Consider the following 25,566-nt stretch of genomic DNA (forward strand, 5'->3'; position numbering starts at 1 on the left):
GGTTTACCAAGGACTCAGAGGGTCCATTCCAGACCTCAGGCTGAGGTGAGCTCAACTTCTGGAGAGTCAGAGCGGGGAGAAAGGAAGGCCGCCCCGAAATGCGCAGCCTCTGTGTGAAAGCTGCCCGCAGCACACCGGACCTCCCTGCTCAAGCCCTGCACTCAGTGTGGCCGCTATTCATGCCTCAGGGCACAAAACCGCATTATTTTCCCCCTTCTTTTTGAAAAAAATAGAACACGCAGAGGGAAATGGCTAGGAAGAAATACACGAAAATGTAGGACTCCAAGTATTTCTCTCCTGATCTACCTGGATCACATGCCCTCATAGGTTCTTGTTCTTTCGGTTCTTTGCCCCCTGGTCTCCCTGTCCTAATGCAAACGAAACAGCACGACAGGGTCTATACCCGAATCTCCAGCGCCACATCCAAGTAGGGGTCGTAGGTGTCCGAGACGCTCTTGCACACGGAGCACTTCACTGCGAGAGAACAAGGGGGGCAGTGGGGTGGGTGCAGGGCCTCCAGGGCACCACCCCCGTTTCCAAGTCTGAGAGCTGGAGGCAGACCACCAGCTCACCAGCCCCCTGAAATCTTGGGATGGGAAGTGCTCAGGAGGAGATGAGGGCAAACCCCGAGGTGCCTTCCCAGCCTGGCCAGCTACCCCAGGGGTGCTCACTCCCACCCCAAGGGCAGTGGCCACATCTGAGCAACTATGGAGTCTGAGGAAAAGGACCACCACCCGCATCCACGGGCTCCTGATGCTTTGCTCCAAACCCCCTCCCAGGAACGGGGCCCCCAGCAAAGCAGCAGGCGGCGCTGCAGTACACAAACCAGGCTGTAGGCCTCCTGGGCCTGGCGGGTCAGCCTGGGTGCCAATACCAAGCATTCCTAGTTAATACTCTAATCCCCAACAAGAAGGGGCAGAGAACGTTTCTCCACTTACCTCGCGATCGGAGATAGCCTCCAAAAATCTGATGGACCAAAGTCGTAGCCTGCGTCTGACGATCCAACCTGCAGAAAGGCCATGACCTTCAGGGGGAGGACAGGGGCCAAGAAGCGGGCTGGCAGCTCCGCCAGCCCCTGTGCCGTTACCCACTCAGTGCGAGGATGGGAAAGGTCCCACCTGGTGAGTGGCAGCTCCACCCCGAGGCCTCCGCTCGTGCTGACCCGTGTGGCCTGCTCCCCACAGCAGCCGCCTCACCTCCCACGGCACAGGGAGCAAGAGGCCGGATGGACCTGTATGTCACCCCACCCCCGGCCCAACCCTCCCCACTCCAGCTCAGCCCCGCAGTCCCTCATGGGCACCGCACACACGCACCTCTGGGGAAGGGGAGCACAGGGTGAGCAGGGACAAACTCCCCCTCTGAACCCTCTTAGCAGGACAGCAGTGGGCACGGGCATGGGCTTTAGGGTCCGGCAGACCTACATTCAAACCCCCAGCCCCAGAGCTGCGAAGCAGAGCGCCAAAGAGCACCTAGCGCAGCGCCTGCACCCACAGCAACTCACGTAATGAAGATTCTGGAAACAATATCCTACGTCTAGCCTCTGCTCCTGGTTTCGCTTGCAGCCCATCGAATCTGACCCACTCCCTCTGCAACTGTCCTGAGTCCCCGAGACCTCTGGGACACAAACGCAGCTGACCTTTTGGTCTTTTGGGCCACAAAAACACTACGTGGCAAGGCCCATTCCCTGCCGGGAAGAGCTTCCCCGTGTCCACCCAGCCCCACTCTCCTGCCCACCACGTCCTGCAGATGCTTCTGCCTCGTGGGCGGGGGTGGGGGGCGGCGTGCATGCTGCTAACCCGGCACCTCCCTCCGCAGGTGGCCACCTCCCACCACCGGCAGAGCGAGCCAGGCGCCCCAGTCTCAGCCTCCTGTTCAGGCCACACGACTATTCATGGCCGCGCTGCCCAGACGCATTGAGGAGCATAGCTCCAAAACACGTGGGGGACAAACACAGGGTCAGCAGATTTTTATTCTGCACGTTAGGAAAAGAAAAATCAGCTGCCACCATCTATACTGTCACCACCACTCATCAAAGAAGGGACATTTTAGGTCCCCAAACTAGCAAGGACATAACCTCAGAGCAGACTGAAAGCCTCTGGGTGTGATGCAGCTGCTGAACTCCAGGTCACCCCCCAGGTCACCGGAAGCCCGTCAGGACAGGAGCCCAGAGGACCACACAGGACCCACCCTCGGTTCAGCCAGAAGCAGGGACAGCACAGACATTCAATCACCCAGAAGTAGGAAAATAAAGCCAGATCAAAAAGCTATCCCAGATGCTCCCACCGAGCGTCCCAGAGGAAGGGAGGGAAAGGAGAAGGGACGAGGGGACCTGAGGCCTGTGCGGCACCTCCTATAAGGTGAGGCTCCCAAGCATCCTGGCAACAGGATTTGGCTGGGAGGCAGCCCCCAAGGCAGCAACTCGGCGGGAGGAGGCAGGCAGGCTCCTTGGGGAGCAGGGTGTGTAGGGCAGGAGAACAAAGGGGAAAACCAGGGTCCTGAACAAGAAACATAAAAATACTGAGGCCACACGCCCCTTCTGCCCCCAGAGGAAAAGCTGCCCACTCCAGCGTGTGCTTCGCTGTGTGGCCAGAAGGGGGCGCCCGAAGCAAGAGCTGAGCGAATCGCCAAATCCTCGTAATACGGAAGAAAAGGTGGTTCCGGTAGAAAATGGTGAAGGAGACTTGACACCCTACCTGACGAGAATCAGCCCCCCGGAGGCAACATGAAGCAGGAGAAGGCAGCGACACAAACTCCAGGCTGAACTGAAGACCCCAAACAAGCATGTGGGGAGATGGAAGAACACCATGAACACGCCTTAAAACTAAGATAAAACGACCAAAAGGAGGGAAAGTTCACTGAACTCAGGAAAGAAACAAAGACTGAACTTCGAGGGGCACATGGAGGAGGGACTCAAAGGAGATGGAGTGAGGGGCACAGGAAGCAGGGGTGGGGGTGTGTGCGGTGCGGCCGCGGGGAGGGGGCGGCTGAGACATGAGAACACCAACAACCCGGCACCCGAAAGGGCACCGTACCATCAAATACATAAAGCAGAACACGAGAAACATTCCCAGGCGTTAAGGGGGAAAAAGGGCCTTTAACACAGGCAAAAGCAATGCCATCGTGTGTTCCCGAGGGGAGAGTCACTTCCCAACCAGTGTGGGGTCACCAAAGACAGACCACTTTACCAGGCTACCAGTCAGGTTTAATGACATCAGAGTTTCATCCGCTGAAACAGAGGTTTCCCATCCTCGTGGCTACAATTCAACTAACTTTCCCAAAGGATGTTCCAGATATGACTCCTGAGTTGTATTTCCAGAGTCCAGGACTCAGTTTTATTCCAAGCCTAGGCAGCACTTCCTGCCTCCTTTCTTCTCTCTGAACCCAAAAACCCAAGAATGATACAAAAACACTGTTGACAGTAGCTGTTTTACAAAAGGGAAGACGAAGCAACCAACCATAAATCCGTCATGTGCATTTGTCTACGCTCTCAAATTCGGGCAGAGTGAAACCTCAAAAATCATAATCTCCTCACCCTCAAGTTTTCCTGCAGCCTTTCAAGTTCCTCCATAAAGACATTGTAATTCCTACCATCCCCATCCTCAGTACCAAAATGATGAGGTGATTTCTAAAAGATGGGAAAAATCCCTGTCAGTAGCGTAAGATCCTCGAAGAGATCTATTAAAGCAATTCCCCAGACTTCCCTGGTGGCGCAGTGGTTAAGAATCCGCCTGCCAATGCAGGGGACACGGGTTCGAGCCCTGGTCCGGGAAGATCCCACATGCCACGGAGCAACTAAGCCCACGAGCCACAACTACTGAGCCCGTGTGCCACAATTACTGAAGCCCGCGTGCCTGGAGCCCATGCTCCACAACAAAGAGAAGCCACCACAACGAGAAGCCCGCACACCACAACGAAGAGTAGCCCCCGCTTGACGCAACTAAAGAAAAGCCTGCGCACAGCAATAAAGACGCAATGCAGCCAAAAATAAATAAATAAACATTTAAAAAAGAAAAGGCATTTCCCTCCATGAGTTGCTGGGACAGAGATGGCCACCACCTGCCCTGCAGCAGGAGAAGCCGTTTCTTGGGAAGCAGTGCGACCCCTTGCTGGAGCTTCAGCTCAGGGCCATGGGGCTAAGGTCCACAGAGGCAGCCTGGGGTGGGGGGAGGAGCGCGTACTTGGCACAGCCGCTCAAGCAGGCCTTCTGCATGGCGTCAATGGTGTACCGCAGAAACTCGTGTGCATCCTCTTGGTTCCCGAAGCAGAAATGCCGGGCGATCTCTAAGGAGGAAAGGAAGAAGCATCAGGCCGGAAGGGAAGAGCTCCTGCCTGCTCTCCAAACGTCCCACTGCTGTCGGTCTCATCACCAACTCCTAGCAGACTCAAGACTAAACCCAAGCAAGGAAAAGGAGCCTGCCTGGCTTCCTACATCCCAGGTACCACCCTCACGGCAGTTATCTTCTCAATGAGACCTAAGGGCTTAAACCCTCTACACTTAACAGAAAGCACGAATGAACACCAAACATTAAGGATATGAGATCCACTGAGGAACTAAAGCTGGTTTTCCAGGAGCCAATACAGACCATGGCAGATTCTCACCATGTCGTCGCAATACAACTTACACGGGCTTCAAAAACCAATGAGCCCATCTTTTCTGCTAAGGGAGATATCTGAGTGTCACAGCACATGGACACAGGTTTCCCTGACGTTGAGCAAAGGCCCCGCAGCCCTTCCTTACCTGCTCCCCACCTCCAGGCCCATGACACACAGCTCCCGGCCTGGCCAAACCCGCCTGATCTTCAGGGCGGGGATCACCACCACCTGGCGTGGACTGCTCCACATCCAGCCCCAGGGCTCACTTAGTCTGCTACATTCTGTGCGCACAGCCTCCCGAGCCCTCCCTCCTGCCCCCCGCCAGAAGGAAGCCACTCTTACTTCTGAGGTCTCGGATGAAGGACACGGGTTTGATGGCATTGCCACTGTTGGCGAAGGCCTGGATGATGTGGTTCTGCATGACGCACAGCATGCAGAAGCTTCCCTGGTGACCTGCGGGCACGGATAGGCGGTCGTGGTAAGGCGAGAGCTCCCGGGACAGCTGACGACGTGGCCTCCCGCCCGGCAGAGACAGCAGGAGCCCGACAGCCCGGCCCAAGCCCCCGCGCCGCCTGCCGCACCCAGGACCCGGTCTCTCCACAGTTGCGGGCTCAGCCGCAACCCAGCCCCAGGAGTCCTGAGTTTTCAAGCACCGTTTAGAACACTGTTTTCTCTGACTTCCAAACTGCATCACATGGTCAACAGGCTAGAATATTTGGGGCTTCCCGACACCCCCTTCATGTGCTCTTCAGTGCAGGAACCTCTGCTCTGGTTTCCAGGAGACACAGGGGCTTGGCCAGCTCTGCGGAGACCCGGGGCACGTGCTGCCCCAGCCTAATGGCCCGACTCTGCAGCTCTGGCGCCCCAAGCGGCCCCAGGCGACACCTACACGGTGGGGATGGGTCCATAAAGACAGGCGGTGGGCCACACAGAGCCCCCAGGCTGCGGCCAGTCCCCGTGCTCTCGATAAACTATCTGTCCCCCAGGAATTAGACGAGATAGTGCTATGCTTCTACCTCTACTTACACTTATGATCTTAAATACATAGAGAAGAGCAAAGACTACACCCCATTTTAGGTGATTTTTAAGTCAAGTACTGGTATGATAGTTGAACTCCCCTCTCAACCTCTCACAACCCTGTTCCCCATGTGCTTCATCCTTCTCCCCAACCAGGTCACCAGTGTTCCCATGCACAGATTCACTGTATTCCACACGTGGCGCTCACTCACCAGGATACTGCAGCTTCATGTTTAAGCTCACTCTCTATAAACTGTAACCAACTGCTCTTTAATCCCTGCTCCAGACCACAGTTCATCCACACGACCCCCCTTTTCCTGCATGCCAACCCCCCGCCTTTTCCTGCCATCACAAATGCTGTGGTGAATGGTCCTTGTGCGCATGTCACTTTCTCTAAGGCATATACCTACAAGATACGTTTCTGGGTCCAAGGGCAAGCACATCTTTAGCTCTACAAGATATTGTAGTTGTGTATACAGTGCACGAACCTTCCTAAACAGACCCAGCGCCTAACATAAAATTCACACCAATCCATTATTCTCCCCCTGAACACCTCCAATCACCCAGTTACTTAGACCTATCTCAAATTTAAAAATGGAACAGCATGCAGCCTGTTTACCATATACACACAAAAAAATCCTAGTATAGATGTATATGTATGGCTGATTCACTTTGTTATAAAGCAGAAACTAATTTAAAAAAAAAAATCCTAGTATCTACAAACGAAAAGGGCACATGTTGGTAAAGATGTTGAGAAACTGGAAGCCCTGTACACTGTTGGTGGGAATGTGAAATGGGACAGCCACTGTGGAAAACAGTATGGTAGTTCCTCAAAAAATTAAACATAGAATTCCCATATAATCCAGTAATTCCTCTTCCAGATTTACCCAAAAGAAGGGAAAGCAGAGTCTCAAAGAGGTACTTGTACACCCGCATTTATAGTATTATCCACAAGAACCAAAATGTAGAAGCAATCTGAGCGTCCATTGACAGATGAATGGATAAAGAATGTGGTCTATACCTAAAGTGGAATATTACTCAGCCTTAAAAAGAAAAGGAATTCTGACACCTGCTACAACAAAGAGAAACCTGAGGACATTATACTAAGTAAGCCAGTCCTAGGAGGACAAACACTTGTGTTTGTGTTACACGAAGTACCTGGAGCAGTGAGAGTCACCGAGACAAAAAGTAGGATGGAGGGTACCAAGGGTGGGGGCTGGCGGGGGGGTTGTTTTTAATGGGGACGGACTTCCAGTTTGAAAAAGTTCTGGAGATGGACGGTGGTGATGGTTGCATGACAGTGTGAATGTAATTAATGCTACTGAACTGTACACTTAAAATGGTAAATTTTATGTCATGTGCACTTACCATAATGCAAAAAAGTTTTATTTTTAAGAAAATGCTAGTATTTACACAAAAAATTCTTCTTGGAGGGAAATCAAAAAACCATTCATGTGATTAATGCCTTTACATGAAGGAGAGGCTTTTATTTTAGAGTTTTCTCAACTCTAACTATATCCATTCATTACTTTTATTTTTTAAATGGCAGTAATTGTGGAGAAGGCTCAAATTTAGGCAAAAAACCTAATGTTATTTAAGATAACAAACATAACAAATGTTAAGCAAACAAAAAGAGCTCCCACTTACAAAATCTGATTCATGTTAAGATACTCCTATGGAAGTCGTGTGGAAATTAAGCCTCTAATCATTATCTAAAACACTGAGACTTTTAGACTAATAAATCATCACTCTTAAATAGGGCAACTGGGAACTCCTTGGTAGTCCAGTGGTTAGGACTCGGCGCTTTCAACACCAAGGGTTCAATCCCTGGTCCGGGAACTAAGATACCACAAGCCTTGTAACTCGGCACACACACACACACACACAAATAGGGCAAGTAACAATTTTACCCAGAAATACCTGAAACAGGATTTCCCAAATCCCTGGTAATATGCAAGTTTAATTTTAAAAGCCCGTGGACACTTTCTTCAGGTAATTTAGGAAAATATATCATAAAAGTTGTATCCATGACTTTGGGGACACTCTTCTTAAATTTGGGGAAGAATGTACGAAAGAATAGGATTTAATCCTCCTGGATATTTGACACAGTGTTTATTTTGTGGATAGATCCTGAAGTGGTCCAGGCACGTTGCAGGACTGGGGCTCCGTGCAAGCAGCCCCTTGTCATGTTCAAGCCATACTTCCCTGGACCCTTGAGAATCTTCAAACAGTGAATTTGAGGAAGCGAGGACAGCCCAAGCCCACTTAGGGGTCACCTGGGGATCCAGTCAGGTGCCAGGAAAAAATTACTAAAACTTCTCTTAATACATTTTACTCTAAAAAAGCCAAGAAATTAAGGCTTACTGACATTTCATAGAGTGACATGGAGGGACACTGGCACTCTCCCCAGGTCTGCTTGTGTTGCTCACAGGAGGAGGGGCTGCTCCCAACTCAAGCCCTTGCCCCCATATACTACAGTTTACTTATGCCAGGTTATACCGACTTACAGATGTTACCTACTTTTAACTGTATTAACCCTTGCAAAGTTGACAACAGCTCAAAGATGCCTGCAGAGAAACCAACAGCAGAAGCAGAGGGAACACGAAAACGGCAGAGCGACCTACAGGCTCAGGAGAGAGGCTCTCACTGCCAACGTCATGAGATAAAAACAAAGACAACCCAGTCAAACCTTAGTAAAGTCCACCCAAAACAACCTCAGCCATCACCAAGGTAACTACTGGAAACAGAGATTTATAATCAACTTCATCTTAGAAGTGTGCACTGTGCCTTGATATAGTAGCTAGTGCTGCCGTGAACCACTACAAGACATTTAAAATACTACAGTAGTCCCATAGCCTGGCCTTCTTTCTTTCTTTAATAATATAACTAATATCCCTGAACACGTCATGCAATCCCAAACTTTTCTCATAACGATGTTCCTCCCACACTCCCATGTCCCTGCCTCTGGTTCTTCCCTGATTTCTAATTATTTACCTACTTTAAAAAATCACTTTTATTTAAGTTTTATCACATATACGTACACCTAAACAACAAATTGTCTGCTTTTCAATTTTATAAATAGGAATTCATGCTGCATGCAGTCTTCTGGGACTTTTTCTTCACTCGACACTATGCTACTCAGACTCATTCATGGAGCAAATCCATTCTTCTGCACTGCCATATAATATTCTACCACGTGCCCATATAATTCAGGCACCCACTGTGTTGATGGGCACCTGGGTTGCTTACAGTTTTTTGCTGTAGGTTTCCTGGTGCACAGATACCAGAGCTTTTCTGTAGAATTGCTAAGTGTAGATTATATGACAGAGAACACCAGATTGCTTTCCAAAGCAGTTATACCAACTCAGACCAGGAGTTTACAAAGAATCTCACTGACCTCCATCCCCTGTGACCTTCGGTACCGTCAGACTTCCGAATCCTCATCGACCACAAAGGTGTAAAGCGTCTCCCAGGTTACGCGGTTACTAGCCATCTCCTCCTCTGCTCTGTGACATGAGCTTCCTCTCCTATAAAATGCCTGCTCCTAATGTTTATCTATTTCTTAATATGTTATTCTCTTTTCCTTGTTGATTTGTGGTTCTGTATATATTCTTGGTACCAATCCTTCGTTGTTTATGCATCCCAGGTGTCATCTCCTCGTTTGTAGTTCCCTGTTTGTCTTTTAATTTTGTTTTTTCATGAACAAAAGTTCTTAATTTTAATGCAGGAAATTCATCAATTTTTTTAATGGTTAGTGCTTTCTCCCAACCCAAGGTCAGAAAGATACTTGCTCACGTCTGTTATAAAAGCATAGTTTTTACTTTTGAGAAGTTTTTTTTTTTTTTTTTTGCGGTACACGGGCCTCTCACTGTTGTGGCCTCTCCCGCTGGGGAGCACAGGCTCCGGACGTGCAGGCTCAGCGGCCATGGCTCACGGGCCCAGCCGCTCCGCGGCATGTGGGATCTTCCCGGACCGGGGCACGAACCCGTGTCCCCTGCATCGGCAGGCGGACTCTCAACCACTGCACCACCAGGGAAGCCCGAGAAGTTTTTTTTTTTTAAATAAATTTATTTATTTTTGGCTGCGTTGGGTCTTCGTTGCTGTGCGCGGGCTTTCTCTAGTTGCGGTAAGTGGGGGCTACTCTTCGTGGCAGTGTGCGGGCTTCTCATTGCGATGACTTCTCTTGTTGCAGAGCACGGGCTCTAGGCATGCGAGCTTCAGTAGTTGTGGCTCCCGGGCTCTAGAGCGCAGGCTCAGTAGTTGTGGCACACGGGCTTAGTTGCTCCGCAGTATGCAGGATTTTCCCGGAGCAGAGCTTGAACCCGTGTCCCCTGCATTGGCAGGAAGATTCTTAACCACTGCGCCACCAGGGAAGCCCCTTTGAGAAGTTTTAAATCCATTTTTTGGTGTGAGTATGCTGTGAAATGGGGATTCTATTTCATTTTTTCCGTATGTAAACCCTAATTATTTTTAAGTTCCATTTATTTAAAACAGGAGACACAGGTATATGTGAAAAAATGGTGTGTAATGCCACATGTCCACGCATTCGTGGCTCTGTTTCTGGGCTGTCTCTCCATCGTTCAGTACCTCCCTCCTTGACTCAATTCTATGCCACTTTAACATCTCTAACTTTACAAAAAGACTTTACAGCTGCTAGAGTATACCGCTTCTCATATTCTTCACAGGTGTCTTGGTGATTTTGGTCCTTTGCTTTTCTTTTCCACGTAAATTTTAGAATCAGCTGGAGCTACAATAATCTCTACATTAATTTGGGAGAGAACCAACATTTTTATAATATTGAGGCTTCCCTCTGGGAAGGCAGCGATCTCCATGTGTGTAGGTTGTCATATAATGCTCTTAAATTCCCAGGAAGGGTTTTCCACGTATATCTTGGTAATTTGGGCCTCGACACTTATCATTTTTGTTGCTGTTATACAATTTTTTATAATAGCGAATTTTTTTTTAACAATTTCTTATTTGGTGTAGAGAAATTCAAGTAACTTTTTGTATATTGATGTTATATCTAGTCACAGTGCCAAATTTCTTTCTTATTCCCCCGAATTTCTAATCTGTCCATGGATTCCTTCGTTTTTCTATGCAGGAATATCATTTTCAACCAACAAGAGTGTTACTCCCTCCTGTTGTCTCCTGTGTCACTGCTCTGGCCAGGACCAGCATATCAAACACAAGTACAGAGAGTGGCCACCCTTGCTTCTCTTCTTATTTTAAAAGGTGTGCTTCTACTATTTTCCTAACTGGAATGCTTCTTTGTAGTTGTTGCTAGATACTTTTTATCAATATTAGTAAAAAAATCCCTTCTGTTGCTACTTTGCTAAGAGTTTCCTTTATCATAATTTTTTGGGGCATCTATTTTCAGGTGACCTTTCTCTCTTAATCTGTTAATAAAGTGACGGCAACTAAGGTAGCAAGATGAGCAGTCACGGATGTAGAACTTACTGTGTGCCAAGTACTATTCTAAGCACTCTACATAATTCACTTAAGCTTTACAAAAACGCTATGAAGGAAATATGATTATTACTTTGCAGATGAGGAACAGGTCAGGTAATTCTCAAGGATTCAGTCGCTGGGTGGCAGAACCAGGATGTAAACCCAACAGGCCAGCCTCCAGAGTGGTGCTTGTAACTGCTGTGCTATACTGGCTCCACAATTACATTTGGAGGTTTTCTGATATTAGAACATCCTTGTGTTACTAGGATGAACACAAGTTGCTCACAGTGTTTAAAAGACTATTGAGTTTGCTAGTATTTTATCTAGAATTTTTTACATGTATATTCATGAACAAGAGGGAACTGTGATTTTTCTTTCTCATATTGTGCTTGTTTAATTTTGTTATCCAAGTTAACCTCATTGAACGAGCTAGGGAGCTTTCTCTCTTTTTCTTTTCTCTGAAAGAGTTCAGAAAGCATTGAAATGATCTGTTTCATAGAAGTTTCATAAAACGTACCCATAAACTGTCTCAGCCTGGTGTTTTCTTCATGGGAAAAATTTTAACCACTGATTTACTTTTGCTAATGGTTCAAAGGCTATTCAGACCTTCTGTTTTCTTCAGTTTGGGTAAGTTATATTTTCTTTCATCTTTATTTTACCCACACTCAATTTCCACTCTGGAGGATGTTTTATGATGTACATAAAACACTGCTACAAAAACAGGTGTATAGAACAACCGAATGCCCGTATTTCGGAGGTATCTTTTGAAAACCCTTTTCTCTCTTTAGGTAATTACTTTCAGACCAGTTTAGAGACCATTACTCTACCCTGATTCTCTTTCACGGCCCATCCCGCAGCCGGCACAATTCAAATGTACGATTTATCAGTCACTACTTCACTCCTGAATCGGACCCGGGCTGAACTGGCAGCACCGTGAGCACACGAGTTTGTCCACTTAGGAGACCATCTGGCCCCGAGGACCCAGGGCCACCCCACTGCACGTGCACACTCGCAGCCATGCGTGTGCACAGCCCCCCCCCCACAGCGCTCACTTACAGCCTCGCGTGTGCTCCTTGGAGAGCAGGTAGTTGGCCAGGGGCGGCGTGTAGGTCAAGCACTGCACGGTGGAGTTGAGGAAGCACGTGTTGCCGAGGTTGTGCAGCCCCGCGCCCACACGGTAGACGCGCCCCCAGCGCAGCGACAGCCGCTCCACGGGGAAGAGCACCTTCTGGGGCGCGGGGACGCCATCACCGCAGCTCTCGTACGCGTGCTCGCTGCCTGGAGGGGGAGGAATGGGAGGGAGAAGGCCGTCTGACTCCGTGCCCAGGCAGACCACCCAGAGCAAGTGCCATGGCGCACTCGGTGGGCACGTGCTCAGAACGCGGCATCTGGGAGTGACTGGGTTCCCGCTGCGGAAGCCCAGGAGAACACCTGTCAGCCCACAGCTCTCCCTGACGGCGTCGGTCTAGCGCCCCGGGACCCCTCTGTGGATGAGAGGACGAGGTTCTGAGAACCAGCAGCTGGAAGAACTGGGCCCTGGCACTCTGAGCCCACCTCCCTTCCCGTCCGCTTTCCAAGGCCTGCTCTTGAACCTCTAAGGACACAGATCTCTTTCTGACCAACCCTGTACCGTTACTTCCATAACTAAAATCTACTGACCCCACGCACGACATTCACAAGTGACCACACTCTGTTTCTGGTCCTACTAATCAGTCAACGCTTCGTCCCTCCACTTGGTCAGCACAGAGCGAGGCCCTCTCCCAGTACCCTGTGTCCTGGCCTGCGGCTCATCCCCGTTCCTGTGGCAGCCGGCTCCCTCTGTCCTGGGGTTTAGCAGCACGTATTTGCTCTTCAGTGACTCCAGCTGGTAGGAGAAACTCTTGCTGGCCGGCTCAAACTCCAGCTTCTGCAGAAGGACCTTCCTGGCAGAGGAGGCCAGGAGCTTCCCCAGCTCTCCATCGTCAGCCGAGTCCCTGCGGCCAGGCTTGAGGGCTCCCTTCAACTTGTCGACTATGGGCATGGTGCATCACTGTGGGGACAGGAAAGAACACGGAGTGGTGGGTAAGCGCGTCCCAGGAACAGAGCATCCCTTGCCTGACAACCCCCTCCTGGGCCTTATGGATGTGACCCACCATAAAAGCGGCTCTGGGTCGGCTGCCAACCTTACAAAGGAAGGGTGACACGGGACGTAGTACTGACCACTTGGACACAGCGACGCCCACGCTTCTCCTCTCAAAAAGACAAAGTGCATCCGCAAACAGCACTGAACGGACTGACACGGCCTGGAGGAGGCGAGACTACCTTCTCGGCGTCTTCTCTTCAACAAGTACCATCAAGTGACTTTGGACGTCATACTTGGTGCAATTTCCCTCAAGAGGCGACCACGTGCTCCTAACGTCTGCTCAAAACCAGGAAAACACTAATTCTCACAAGACACTCTGGTCACACACACAAATCCATGCAGTAAAGGAATTTGCATGGAGAGTGAGACGAGCACACTCATCTGTTCAGACCCATACTCTTCAAAACAAAGGCCACGAGCCTCAGGGGGCCACTCAACAGGAGAAATGAGGCTGGTCCAAACTGGGATGTACTGTAAGTGTAGAACACACACTGGATTTCGAAGACTCAGTTTGCAAATGTAAAACATCTCAGTAATTTTAAGACTAGTTATATGACGAAATGATCATATTTTACGTATACTGAGTTAAATAAGTCATATTGTGACAATTCATTTCACCTGCTTCTTTTTATTTTTTAATGTGGCCACTGTAAAACTCAGTTATACTTGTGGCTTGTGTTACTGGATAGTGCTTGTACAGATTATCTTTTTAAAAGTGAGGGAGAAGAGAAAAGGTTGCAATAGGACTAGAATGGTGTACCCAAAAACGCCTAAACTTAAGGGGGGGTAGGGCAGAGCAGGCAGGGGCCGTGGCGGCAACTCAGGCTCTGGAAGGCGGCAGGCCTGGGTTATTCCATCATGGATTAGCTATAGACTCTAGGGACAGTCACTGTGACTGCCAGAGACCGTTCTTTGTAAAATAGGAAAAAAAACAAGTGTCAAAGGTGCCTGTGAGCTTAATGGGGAGACACACACTGGGTGAGAGCTGAGCGCTGGCTGCGGAACAGTCCCTAAAGCCGCAGTGTAGAAACTGTAACAAACCGGAAATCCCCATCACCTCTAACTGCACACACTACCTGTCAACTCAACCACCCTGGCCAAAGCTCAAGGACTATTTGAGTCACAGTTAGAAAAATAGTTCCTTACACAGCTTACTCCCATCAGAAAAATGATGACTTCCCCCAGGTATGTGGTCACTGGCCTGAGCCAGGAGACCCAATTAGTCAGGTGGATCCAAAACTCTGCTTGAGTGAAAGGACCCTGTCCAGCACCTCTTGGTAAACCGTCCAGATTTATGGTCACAGGGCACCTAATTCTGTATGTGGATCGAATTTCTTTTTCTATACAAATTTCTGTAAAGAACAGAAACGTAAGACCGTTATTTAAAAAAAAAAGCAAGCACAAGTTCTTTGACGTGAAAAAAATAAAAGAAGCTTTCCTAAGGGGAATTATCTAAGAGTTCTCACCAACTGAACAATGGCCGCTGGACCACATGTGGGCTTACCTGGGGTGTCTGAACTTGGGTGTGCTATTCCTGCAGCATGGAGTCAGGTGCTTGGCCGGACTAGGCAGGTGTGCTGCTGGGCCTTCAAAATCACGTGCTCCCAGGCTTTGGCCTGTTCAATCACCAGAGCCACAAGCGTGTCGTCCAGAACGGGTGTCAGAGTCTGTGGGATGAACACAGCATCACATGAGGCCAGCTCTCTTCCCGCTGTCTCATCAGCCCCTCTCCCTGGACGCGGAGCAGGAAGGCCAACCATCTAACAGCAACAGTCAGCGTTAAGGCGGAAGGAATATGGATAGCGCGGCACTTAGGAAGAGTGAAGAGCTGAGCTAACTAACTACAAACGATTTCGATGGACATGATATGAAAACACTGCCCTTTGTTCCATACCTTAACCTTCACGCCAGTGACAAGCCAGTGAGCAAAAATCTCCCCACACGCCAGTCAACTCCAGACTCCATCACATTTGCAAAGACTAAGAGATAACAGACAATCATCTCCAACTTTCAGATTCCATGAGCCAGTAAGAGTTCCCCAAAAAATGGCGCAATGAGAGTTGCCAAATTTTCACTCTAAGTTTGTTTTTTTTTCCTTAATTACCAACCACAATCACTGCGATTACAGAAAATTAAGGTACTTAAAAACTTTTTACTGTGAAAACGTTCATTCACAATGTAGAGAGAACATCACAGGAAACCGCCATGCTCCCCTAATTCAGCGTCAAGAATTATTGTGTAGGACCACTCGATTCCTCTCCTGAGCCCACATTACTTTACAGCAAGTTTCAGATACACCATGCCTGATATCCATAAGTAAAAGCATATTAACAGCAAAAAAAAAAAAAGAAAGAAAGAAGAACAAAAGAGCATAATAAACGTGATCTCAGAATGAAGTCAATCTGTAAAGATTTCTGTTTCATGAAAACTCCCTACAATGTCCCTCTTCTTGTCAAGATCACACGTTGCTAAGGACTCTTGTCATGGGCGGATATGGGTTTGGGAACCTCTCAAAGCTAGAGGATAAACAGAACTTGGGAGATTTAACCCAATTTAATTTGAGATAAATAACTTAAAGAACACCCACCCATTCCACATAGCCCACTCCTCAATGTGGGATCAAGAGATTTTGAACAAATAGAATTTTTCAAGTTTCAACAGGAAGATCAAACCTCTACATCACCAATTCAACCCAAAACATTAAGCAGCAACCTAAAAATGATTTCTGAGGTGCAGCAACCCAGAGAAAAATGTCCCTGTAATCATCACAAGCCCTCTGATGTACACACTTGCTTCAAAACTCAGGGAGGATGCTCTCTCCAGTGCACGTTCCTCACGGTCCAGGAACAGCTCACACTTATCTGTGCGCATTTCTACCTCTACTCAAATAAAGCTTCCTTAAGTCAATCACCATTCAAGAACGTTTTCTCTCCCTCCTCCCTTAAAATGCATTTTTCCAGCATAAAATGCACTGGAGACTCACAGGGTCAACCACGTGCTGGTGGGGAGGAGCCCCAGACAGCACAGGGCTGGGGCCTCCCTGGGGCGCTTTTAGAGGGGGCTCTTCTGCAGAGCAAGCATCGGTCCCCAGCCAGGAAAGAGCAAACTGAGCGCCCCTCTCCTTGGAGGCCTGATTCTCCGCATCCCTTACAGACAGTGGACTGAGTCAGAGCCAGGATGTTTTCCTCTCTCATCCGTCTCTATTTTAGGACGCTGCTCTAGCTCCTAGAACCCCAGGGGAGATCCAATACTACCCGCTCAAAGAAACAGGTATTTAAAAAACTCACATCGTGTACCCATCCCCTCACCAGGGCCATGACCACGACCAAGACCATAAGGAATGTTACCCTCTACAGGGGTGAGCTTTCCCACATCTCTTACTAAAAAAGAATAAATAAGATATCAACTCTGCTGCCAAGCTGAACGCCCTCCCCTTTATTTGGACTTAAGCCATTCCAAAGAAAGTCTGAATTCTGCATAAATGATGCTTCTGTGCCTAACACCGCCACGGGCTGCTGCCTCCTCCCCAGCCTGGGCTCCTGGCCGGGGCAGCTCTTCCCCGCACCGCAGGTCGCTCCCGGTGTGTGGAGAAGAGCAGAGAGCAGACCCGAGGCAGCCCAGACGGAGGACACACTTCCAGGGCCTCCCCGTGCACCCCCGAGCCCTCTGGGACGGCGCAGCCCTAGTACCTCCCCGTGGACCCCGGAGACCCCCGTGGATGCGCAGTCCGGGGCCTCCCCGTGGACCCCGGAGCCCCTTGCGGACGGTGCAGCCCTGGTGCCTCTCCGTGGACCCCAAGCCCCTCGCAAACAAACATCCGTGTCTCCCCGGAGCGTTCGCCGGTGCGCCCCGCGTCGGGAGTCACGTTCCCACGACCCGCCGGGCGGAAGCTCTCCACCCGGCCCTCAACCCGGCCCCAGCCTACCAGACCCTCAGCCGCCTCAGCTGCTGGCCCGGCTGCAGGCCCGCAGCGCTGGCGTCTGCTCGGCACGGGCCCCGCACACGCACCATCCGGGCCTCCGCCGCCTCACACACGTGTCACGGCGACGCTTAAAGGAGCCGCGGTCCGCAGTCCTCAGGGCGGCACACCGAAAGTCCCCGGCAACTTTAAGAGGCGGTGCTAGCTTCCGCCCTATTCCCTGGACCCGCCCACAGCCACTTTACGCGCCCTCTACGTCACCTCCCCATCCCGCGGCCCCGCCAGCCTACGCGATGACGCAAGCACGCAGAGCCTGAGACGCCCCGCCCCCTTGGCCGGCGCCCCACAAGTTCCCGCAGAGCACGTGAGGTGCTTGCTTCCGGGTCTGGCGAGCCGGCGCACCTAGGGCGGCGTCCGGGCGCACCTCCTTCTCACCCGCAGTAGGGGCGGTGGCGCGGGAGGCTTGATCGAACCCTCTAGGGCATTTAGTGACCAAGACACAAGCCCGGCGAGAAGAGGGCAGCGGGCCCAGTGAAGCCCGGAGGGCGGAGCAAAGTGCTCTTGGGATTAAGGGGTTGGGAGCGATGGTATTTGACCTTTGCAGTGTCCTGGGCCCTGTGCAGTTCCCTGACCCCACTCCCTTCCTTCAAAAGCGTCATCCGTGATGACTACGTTAAAGTTTTGGTTGAATGTTTGCAAACGCGCTTTGCTTTTGCAGTACTTTTAAAAATGCCTTTCACTTAATCCGCTTGGTTGCCTTCCGTCCCGTTCCGCAGGGCAGGTGGAGAGAGTGCAGTCCCAGGCCTGACCTCCAGATACTCTCACATAAGCAAAGGAATATTGTTACTCCACAAAAAACGACTTTTCCTAAAAGGGAACACTTGGAGTACACAACACAATCTGCTGTGTCCTTGGCAGACAAGTGTGAAGGGCAGGCTGGGCGATCCTGGGTGAAGCAACTAGAAACCTGGAGCTAGTCGTTATATTCCCCGCACAGTCCTTCAAGCAGGGACTAGCAATGGAGAGAGAGAATGGGTGTAATTGGAACAAAATTCACCTGTAGTTATCACTTGGGGAGTGCTGGTTTTTGAAAAAGCAAACGAGTATAAACAGACGCGCAGGAGCCTGAGGTTGAGGTCTGCCCTGTCTGTGAGAATCTCCAACTACAGAGATTCAGATTGGGATTTGTCCCGGAGTCCACTCTGCGCCCTAAAGCAATGATTCAGACAAAGGCCTTCGCACTCTTCCAGGTCTGATACAATGTATAAATGAGTGATTAAAAGTGTGGGAGTGGGGGCTTGCCTGGTGGCACAGTGGTTGAAGAGTCCGCCTGCCGATGCAGGGGACGTGGGTTCGTGCCCCAGTCTGGGAAGATCCCACATGTCGCGGAGCAGCTGGGCCCGTGAGCCATGGCCACTGAGCCTGCACGTCCGGAGCCTGTGCTCCGCAATGGGAAAGGCCACAGCAGTAAGAGGCCCGCATACCGCAAAAAAAAAAAAAAAAAAAAAAAAGTGTGGGAGCAGGTGAGAGGCGGAGGGCTGGCAACTAGCCCAGGAATGAGGAGACCTCAGTTTTATCCCAGCTCTGCCCTAGTTAGCAAGTTGCTCTGGACACTTCTTTTGGGCCTCCATGTGATCATCTGTGAAATAAAGATGATCCCCAGCAGATCTTTGATTCTAATAACAATACTGATGACATTTGTCCCTGTTGCTGAGTTCATATTATGTGCCAGATACCAAGCTGGCCACTTGCCCACACTATCTGATTTAATCCTCATGGCAACCCTACAAAAAGATATTGTTTCCATTTTACAGATGATAAAACTGTGCAAGATCCCAGCAAGCAAGTGGTGATTTAAACCCAGGTTTCTCAGGCTCCAAGTTCACATCTTTAGCTCAGGCCCTCAGAGGTAACCCCGAAATTTTTCTTAGATGACAAAGCTATTGCCTGAAAAGGCCCACATGTTCAGGCCCACATGCTGCTTGAGAATGTGATCTGAGACCTGGAAGTCGAGAGGAGCCTTTGGCCACCCGCACTCCCACCCTACTCCCCTTTCAAATTCCCTCCTAGAAGGCTTCCAAGTGGAATCTCCTAGAGGTGTGTTCACATGGCCCATAGAAAAGTCTTTTCAAAAATGCTCCATCTTGGGCTTCCCTGGTGGTGCAGCGGTTAAGAATCCGCCTGCCAATGCAGGGGACATGAGTTCGAGCTCTGGTTTGCAAAGATCCCACATGCTGCAGAGCAACTAAGCCCGGGTGCTACAACTACTGAGCCTGCGCTCTAGGGCCCGCAAGCCACAGCTACTGAGCCCATGTACTACAACTAATGAAGCCTGCGCGCCTAGAGCCCGTGCTCCACAACAAGAGAAGCCACCGCAATGAGAAGCCCGTCGACACAACTAGAGAAAGCCCGCGCGCAGCAACAAAGACCCAACGCAGCCAAAAATAAATAAATTAAATAAATAAAATTTTAAAACATGCTCCATCTCAAACGTCACCAGAGAAATGCAAATTAATACCACAATGAGTTAACATTCCACACTCTGTGGAACTGCTAGAAGCTAAAAGACTACCCATTGGAAAGAATGTGTAAGCAAATAGATTGTAAAACTGCAGGGAAGGTAAAATGATGCAATCATTTGGGAAAATAATTCGAATGTTTCTTTTATGTAACATACTTACCCTATGAGCACATCAATTGCTGTCACCACTGCAACTACTGCCTGTAGGCTGGTAAATTCCAAATGTGCCAACACAGACCTCTCCTCCTCATCTTTGGAAAGGTGGGTCCAGTGCCTCCTGGACACCCTGTTGCCTACTTGGGCTGCTGTGCTGGAGCTCAGACCAAATCCTTGCCCTTTTCAGCTGGTTTCCCAGTGGGTCCGGCCACTTGGGGGCACTGCTGAGACTGGTGGGCAGAGGAAAGGAGAAGCAGGCCTTTCTTCCCCTCCCTCTCTGCTTTGAGTGGAGTTTCCAGCAGCGGCTTCAACTCCATCCAGAGAGACATACTGTGGTTGCAGCCTCCCACCTGGCCTCTCCCTGGGCTCTTGTAGGGCAGCCTACAAGAGCTGCCCCTCCCTCTGCCCTTCCACCCTCGAGCTGCTGACAGCTTCCTGCTGTTCCCTTCTTGGCTTCCCAGGGAGTTTCTTCCATCAGGCTGTCACCAATCCCTACCTTAATCCCTGCTGTTTTAAAGGCTGTGCAGAGTGGTTTTGGTGTTCCTGGTTGGACCTGGACTGATGCAGACAGTAACCCCAACAATCACCTGCCTGGCCGCATCCTGGATTCCCCCTCTCTCCCTCACCCCGTGTAAATTCTCAACAAATTTTGCTAATTTTACTTTCCAAATATTCCTCAAGCCATTCCCTCCCCTCAGTCCAATCGCCCAAGTAAAGCCGCTCCCCACTCTCTCCTGCATTACTGGAATAGAGCCAAGTCCATTGCTCAAACTGCCAAACAGAATAATATATTTAAGAGGCCTACCTGAACCTATTTCACTCCTGTCTGAAACCCTTTCCTGTCCACCCCTCCCCTCCCCCTACCTCCTGCTGATGGGAAAGCCAAGCTCCTTCACATGGTCTCTAATAGCCTCCCAGGGGCTGGCTTTTGCCTGCTTTTCCCCCTCCTCCCCAGCCATTCCCTGCCCTGCATCCTTCAGCAGAGCTAAGTCCAAGTGCCCCCCAGGCCCCAATCAGGCTGTCTCTACTCCAGGCTCAGGTTGGTCTTTGGCCTAAAATTCCCTTTCCCACTTGTCCTTCAACCACCTCCTCTGGTGCCACTTCCTCCAAGTGGTCTTCCTGGATTCCTCCATCCCTGCCATTAGGTTGGTGTTGCCTTGGGCTGTCTGCACATTGCACTTATACATTCAATTGGAATGTTCTCTGGACTTCTGCTCCCTCCCCCACCATGTCTCATTTCATTGGTGTGTCCCTGGACCGGTGTGCTGGAGGTACACTGGATAAATGTGAAATCCAACTAAATGGCAAATAACATGCTAGAGATGAGGGCTTGCCTGGTGGCGCAGTGGTTGAGAGTCTGCCTGCCGATGCAGGGACACGGGTTCGTGCCCCGGTCCGGGAAGATCCACATGCTGTGGAGCGGCTGGGCCCGTGAGCCATGGCCGCTGAGCCTGCGCGTCCGGAGCCTTTGCTCCGCAACGGGAGAGGCCACAACAGTGAGAGGCCCACGTACTGCAAAAAAAAAAAAAAAAAAAAAAAAGTGCTAGAGATGAGACAATTGAATAATCTCTAAATCCTGAAAGAGAAAACTGGAGAAACACTGAAGATGAAAAAATAAAGTATTCTCAATTAAAAAAAAAATAAAGCTGTAACTAAAATAAATCAAATTAGAACTTACCTTAAAAAAGGTGCATTAACAAAGTAACAGTATTGTTGCCCAGAAGTCACCTGGGGGCTCCTTACTTTGGAGGTTGAGGTAAAAGGGATTGGACCCCTCCCCCAGTTTCACAGCCTGTAGATGACCAAAGATTTAAGCTAATTTCTGGAAGGACCTATGTCACATTTCTAACTGTAAAGTAATCATTGTTCTTCTGACTTTTACGTCAGCCATTGTGAGTTTTGGTTCCTATGAGCCGCTGCTGCTGGGCCTACACAACCCTAACAATTTCCAGTTTCTAGAAACTGCCAAATTAGATCCAAACCCGGGTCTGGTTGAACTCACCAAGGAAAAGCCACATGGCAGGGCTCCCAGAGTTTTGTTTTAGGCCTTCTTTCCCCTGCATGCAGATGGGCTGCAATGGAATTGGGCCTGTGTTTGGTGGTTTGGCCAAAAAGTAGCCAATGGACCTTAAATCCCTGTGCTGGCCTTAAATCCCTGTGCTGGCCTTAAATCCCTGTGTTGGCTGTGGGCACTCGCCTGCCTCTTCCTTCCCCTCCCAGACAAAGCTTCCTCTCTAAGAAAACTCACCCAGCGTAAATGCCACAGGTGTGTACTTTCCCTGTGTGTTTGAGGGCAGCTTTCCCCACCTGCTAGTACTGAAATCCTGCTTGAATCCTTACGGAAGCCGTGAGATCCCCCATCCCCACGGCTCTCATAACACCTCTCTGCACACCCGCCTGCCTCCCCCAAACTCCCCCACAAGGCCTCTCACTTGATCCGTCTGGGTGTTACTCCTGCTGCTGGGCTTGGTTTGATCTGCTCCTTTCCCCTCAGGTGGCTCTGGTTTTTCCTTTGTAGCACAGTGGCACTTTGCACAGCTCTGTTACTGTCCTCAAAGCATTGCTTGCATCTTTTTGGCCTCAGGACTAGATTATACAAACTTTTCAAGAGTGTTCAAGACTCTGCCTTTTAAGTCCTGGCACCACCTTGCTTTTGAGCCCTCCGCCCCCAGCACTGCCCAGGGAACACATTGTAGGCCCACCTAGACTTCTCCTTGCCATGTCTGGGCCTGCCTGGGAAGCAGGTGGGTAGAGGCCGAGGGCCCATGGCCCGAAGCTGCCTGTTGAATGGTGTTGAATGGTTGAATGGCGATTCAGTCTGTCTAGTACCTGGGAGAGGAGGTGGTAGATGTCACCCCCAAGCCAGAGAGGCTAAGAATCTATGGTGCCTCCTCTCCTCTTCCCTCCTCTTTCTGGCTGAAAACCAAGGACTCTAAGGCTCCAGAAGGTGGTGAAGGGCACTGAGGGAAAGAACCCAGGTCCTGAATCAGCCATGGAGGGCACCCACCAAACATCCCCATTGGTCTTGGCAAGAAATAAACTCCTTTGTGTGAGCCCCTGGGATATTGGGCTCATTGCTACGGCATCCAGAGCTGCCTTAGCTGGTACACCTTCGCTCTCAGATCACAGGAAGGTAGGATAAGGCTTTCGGGCCCCAGGGTTGTGGGCATGCTGCATCTGAGGATGAACCCTAGCAAGTGGGAATACAGCAGAGGGGGTTTGATATACCTTGTGTGGTTGGAAGGTGTCCCATAATGACAGGGTGATGCTGCATAACAGTTTTCCCAGGGCAGTGCTGCTGTTCACCTCTTGATACTACTAATTGTTAATAGCACCCACTTTCTTTCTCAGAAGTGTCCTGGTTTGGAAGAGAAAGCACATAGGGATGAATTTCCCAGATAATTGAATTTTATTCTTTTTTTTTTTTTTCTCGGGACGCGGGCCTCTCACTGTTTCTTGTTTCTTGGAGGAAAAAAGCTATTAGAGCTAAATGATTCCCCAAATCAAAGCACTGCCTTTCACTGCGAGATGATTCAAGGCAACTGCCTGTGACAGGGTGAGCTGTGGGTCGGCTTGAAGCTTGAACCCAAGGCCAGAGATAGACCTGTCCGTGAACTTGAAAGTCTTAATGTAAAACCATGGCAACAGCACGTCGCTGTTAGGATAAAGCTGACCTTACGGAAATATTGCAGCTCCACCATCTTGGTTTGATTTTAAATTAGATCAGATAAACAGATCCAGGAATAATTAGGAGGGAAAAGATAGTGCCCCTCAAACGTCTGAAGGATTTTCACCAGCCCTGATGGTTCTTCTACTGCTGCCCTGTCCCCCCACCCCACCCCACCCCACCCCCGATCGTGGTCTCGCGAACTGGATCCTGCAGAGGCTGCTGCTGTGTTTCCACTTTGAACCCACATGTGTCTGTTGGGGTTCCGGCCAGAGAGCAGGTTGTCCTCAGTTGCCCCCATTGCTTTTCTTTCACAGAATGAGCAAGGCTGAGGCGGAAACAGTGGTGTCTGGTGGAATCCCTAACAATCTGGCTACCCCATATGTGGGTCTTCAGACTGATTTAAAACTGCCTGCAAAGATCAAGAAAACTGGGAAAATTGTTGAAACCGGATCATGAGCGCATGGAGTTCGTTTTGTCATTCTCTGTGTTTCTATGTTGGAAAATTTCCACAAGAAGTGTTTTTAAGAAGTCACATTTGACCTAAACACATAAAATGAATGAAACGTTTGTGTTAAGACCCCAAATGTGGTCTGCAGGTTGGGACGGGCACCAGTGCCAAGTAAGGTCATCTGTATGACACAGAAAGTGTTTGCATTATTCAATATTATTCTAATATGCCTCTGAACCATTTCCCCCATAGATCTCATCATATGGAAAAAACAATCCAGATATTTCTGCAGTGGATGGCATTTAATGCTTTGTCTCACTAACTCTTTACTGCCTCATGAGGCAGCTATGAGTTTGTTCTTGCTGATTAGGGATCTGCTACAGAAAATGGCAAACATGAATCTTCCAGCTTGTCCCTGGACTAACAAATTCTACAAGTGGGCCAGAAGGTGGTCACGTGTTTGAACATACCATGAACGGACTTTCATATGGTGACTCACAGTGATATGAGACTCTGTTAAAGTTTAAATGATGATGGGGGGACTTCCCTGGCAGCGCAGTGGTTAAGAATCCGCCTGCCAATGCAGGGGACACGGGTTCGACACCTGGTTCGATACATGCTGCGGAGCAACTAAGCCCATGCGCCACAACTACTGAGCCTGCGCTCTAGAGCCTGCGAGCCACAACTACTGAGCCTGCACGCCACAACTACTGAAGCCCCTGCGCCTAGAGCCTGTGCTCCGCAACACGAGAAGCCACCGCAATGAGAAGCCCATGTACCGCAACGAAGAGTAGCCCCCACTCACAGCAACTAGAGAAAGCCCGCGCGCAGCAATGAAGACCCAACACAGCCAAAAATAAATAAACAAACAAACAAATAAATAAGTTTAAAAAAAGAATGATGATGGGACCACTTTTCCCCAGCTTGAGGGGGAGAGAAGGGGGCCAGGAGGGCAGGAGGGCAGGGGGGCAGGGGAGGGGACTTGAGGGAGCGACTGCAATGTATGGACCTTATTTGGATCCTGATTCAAAACAACAAACTATAAAAAAGCATTTACGAGACCATCAGAGATGTCTGAACACTGACTAGATCTTCCAAGACATTCATGGATTCTAATTATGTTTTCAAGGTGTGATAAAAGTATTTCAGAAATATTTTTTAAATAGTTTTTGTTTTGGGACTTCCCTGGTGGTCCAGTGGCTAAGACTCCACGCTCCCAATGCAGGGGGCCCGGGTTCAATCCCTGGTCAGGGAACTAGATCCCACACGCCACAACTAAAGATCCCATGTGCCGCAACTAAGACCTGGCGCGGCCAAATCAAAAAATAAATACTAAAAGGATAGTTCTTGTTTTTTTAGAGATATGTACTGAAACATTTACAGATAAAACTGTTTGACATCTGGAATCTTCCCTTCCTGATAATCTCGGGCAGGGTGGTTGGGGGAGTGGGTGCAGGCAGAGAAGAAAGACGGTGGGTTCATTGTGGACGATGCAAGATGGTTGCAGGGCTCTGCTTTCATGTGTGAGCGTGTGTGTGTGAGCGTGTGTGTGTGTGTGTGTGTGTGTGCGTGCGTGCGCGTGCGTGCGTGTGTGTGTGTGTGTGTGTGTGTGTGTGTGTGTGTGAAGTGCTCCATAACAGAAAGGAAGAAGTATGTGCTGAATGAAGGGGCC

At 49.7% G+C, this 25,566-nt stretch overlaps 1 protein-coding gene across 4 annotated transcripts in view; it reads right to left on the reverse strand.

The window, feature by feature from the left end:
* Positions 1–19,837, reverse strand: part of USP36 (ubiquitin specific peptidase 36) — a 37,390-nt gene extending 17,553 nt beyond the window's left edge. The window contains exons 1-8 of one of the 4 annotated variants that reach the window (XM_081220138.1): positions 19,781–19,837; positions 14,685–14,847; positions 12,826–13,087; positions 12,115–12,336; positions 4,936–5,046; positions 4,179–4,281; positions 939–1,006; positions 404–474 (exon numbers count right to left, since the gene is read on the reverse strand). In XM_081220138.1, coding sequence (XP_081076264.1) covers positions 404–474; positions 939–1,006; positions 4,179–4,281; positions 4,936–5,046; positions 12,115–12,336; positions 12,826–13,078 — 828 coding nt within the window. In that variant the 5' untranslated portion in view covers positions 13,079–13,087; positions 14,685–14,847; positions 19,781–19,837. Of the gene's footprint in view, positions 1–403; positions 475–938; positions 1,007–4,178; positions 4,282–4,935; positions 5,047–12,114; positions 12,337–12,825; positions 13,088–14,684; positions 14,848–16,869; positions 16,890–17,105; positions 17,290–19,780 lie in introns of those variants that run through there. The other 3 variants (XM_081220136.1, XM_081220137.1, XM_081220139.1) reach the window with 3 other exon arrangements.
* Positions 19,838–25,566: the final 5,729 nt, after the last annotated feature.

Source organism: Mesoplodon bidens (assembly GCF_964165515.1).
Source record: "Mesoplodon bidens genome assembly, chromosome: 19".
Lineage (NCBI taxonomy): Eukaryota > Metazoa > Chordata > Mammalia > Artiodactyla > Ziphiidae > Mesoplodon > Mesoplodon bidens.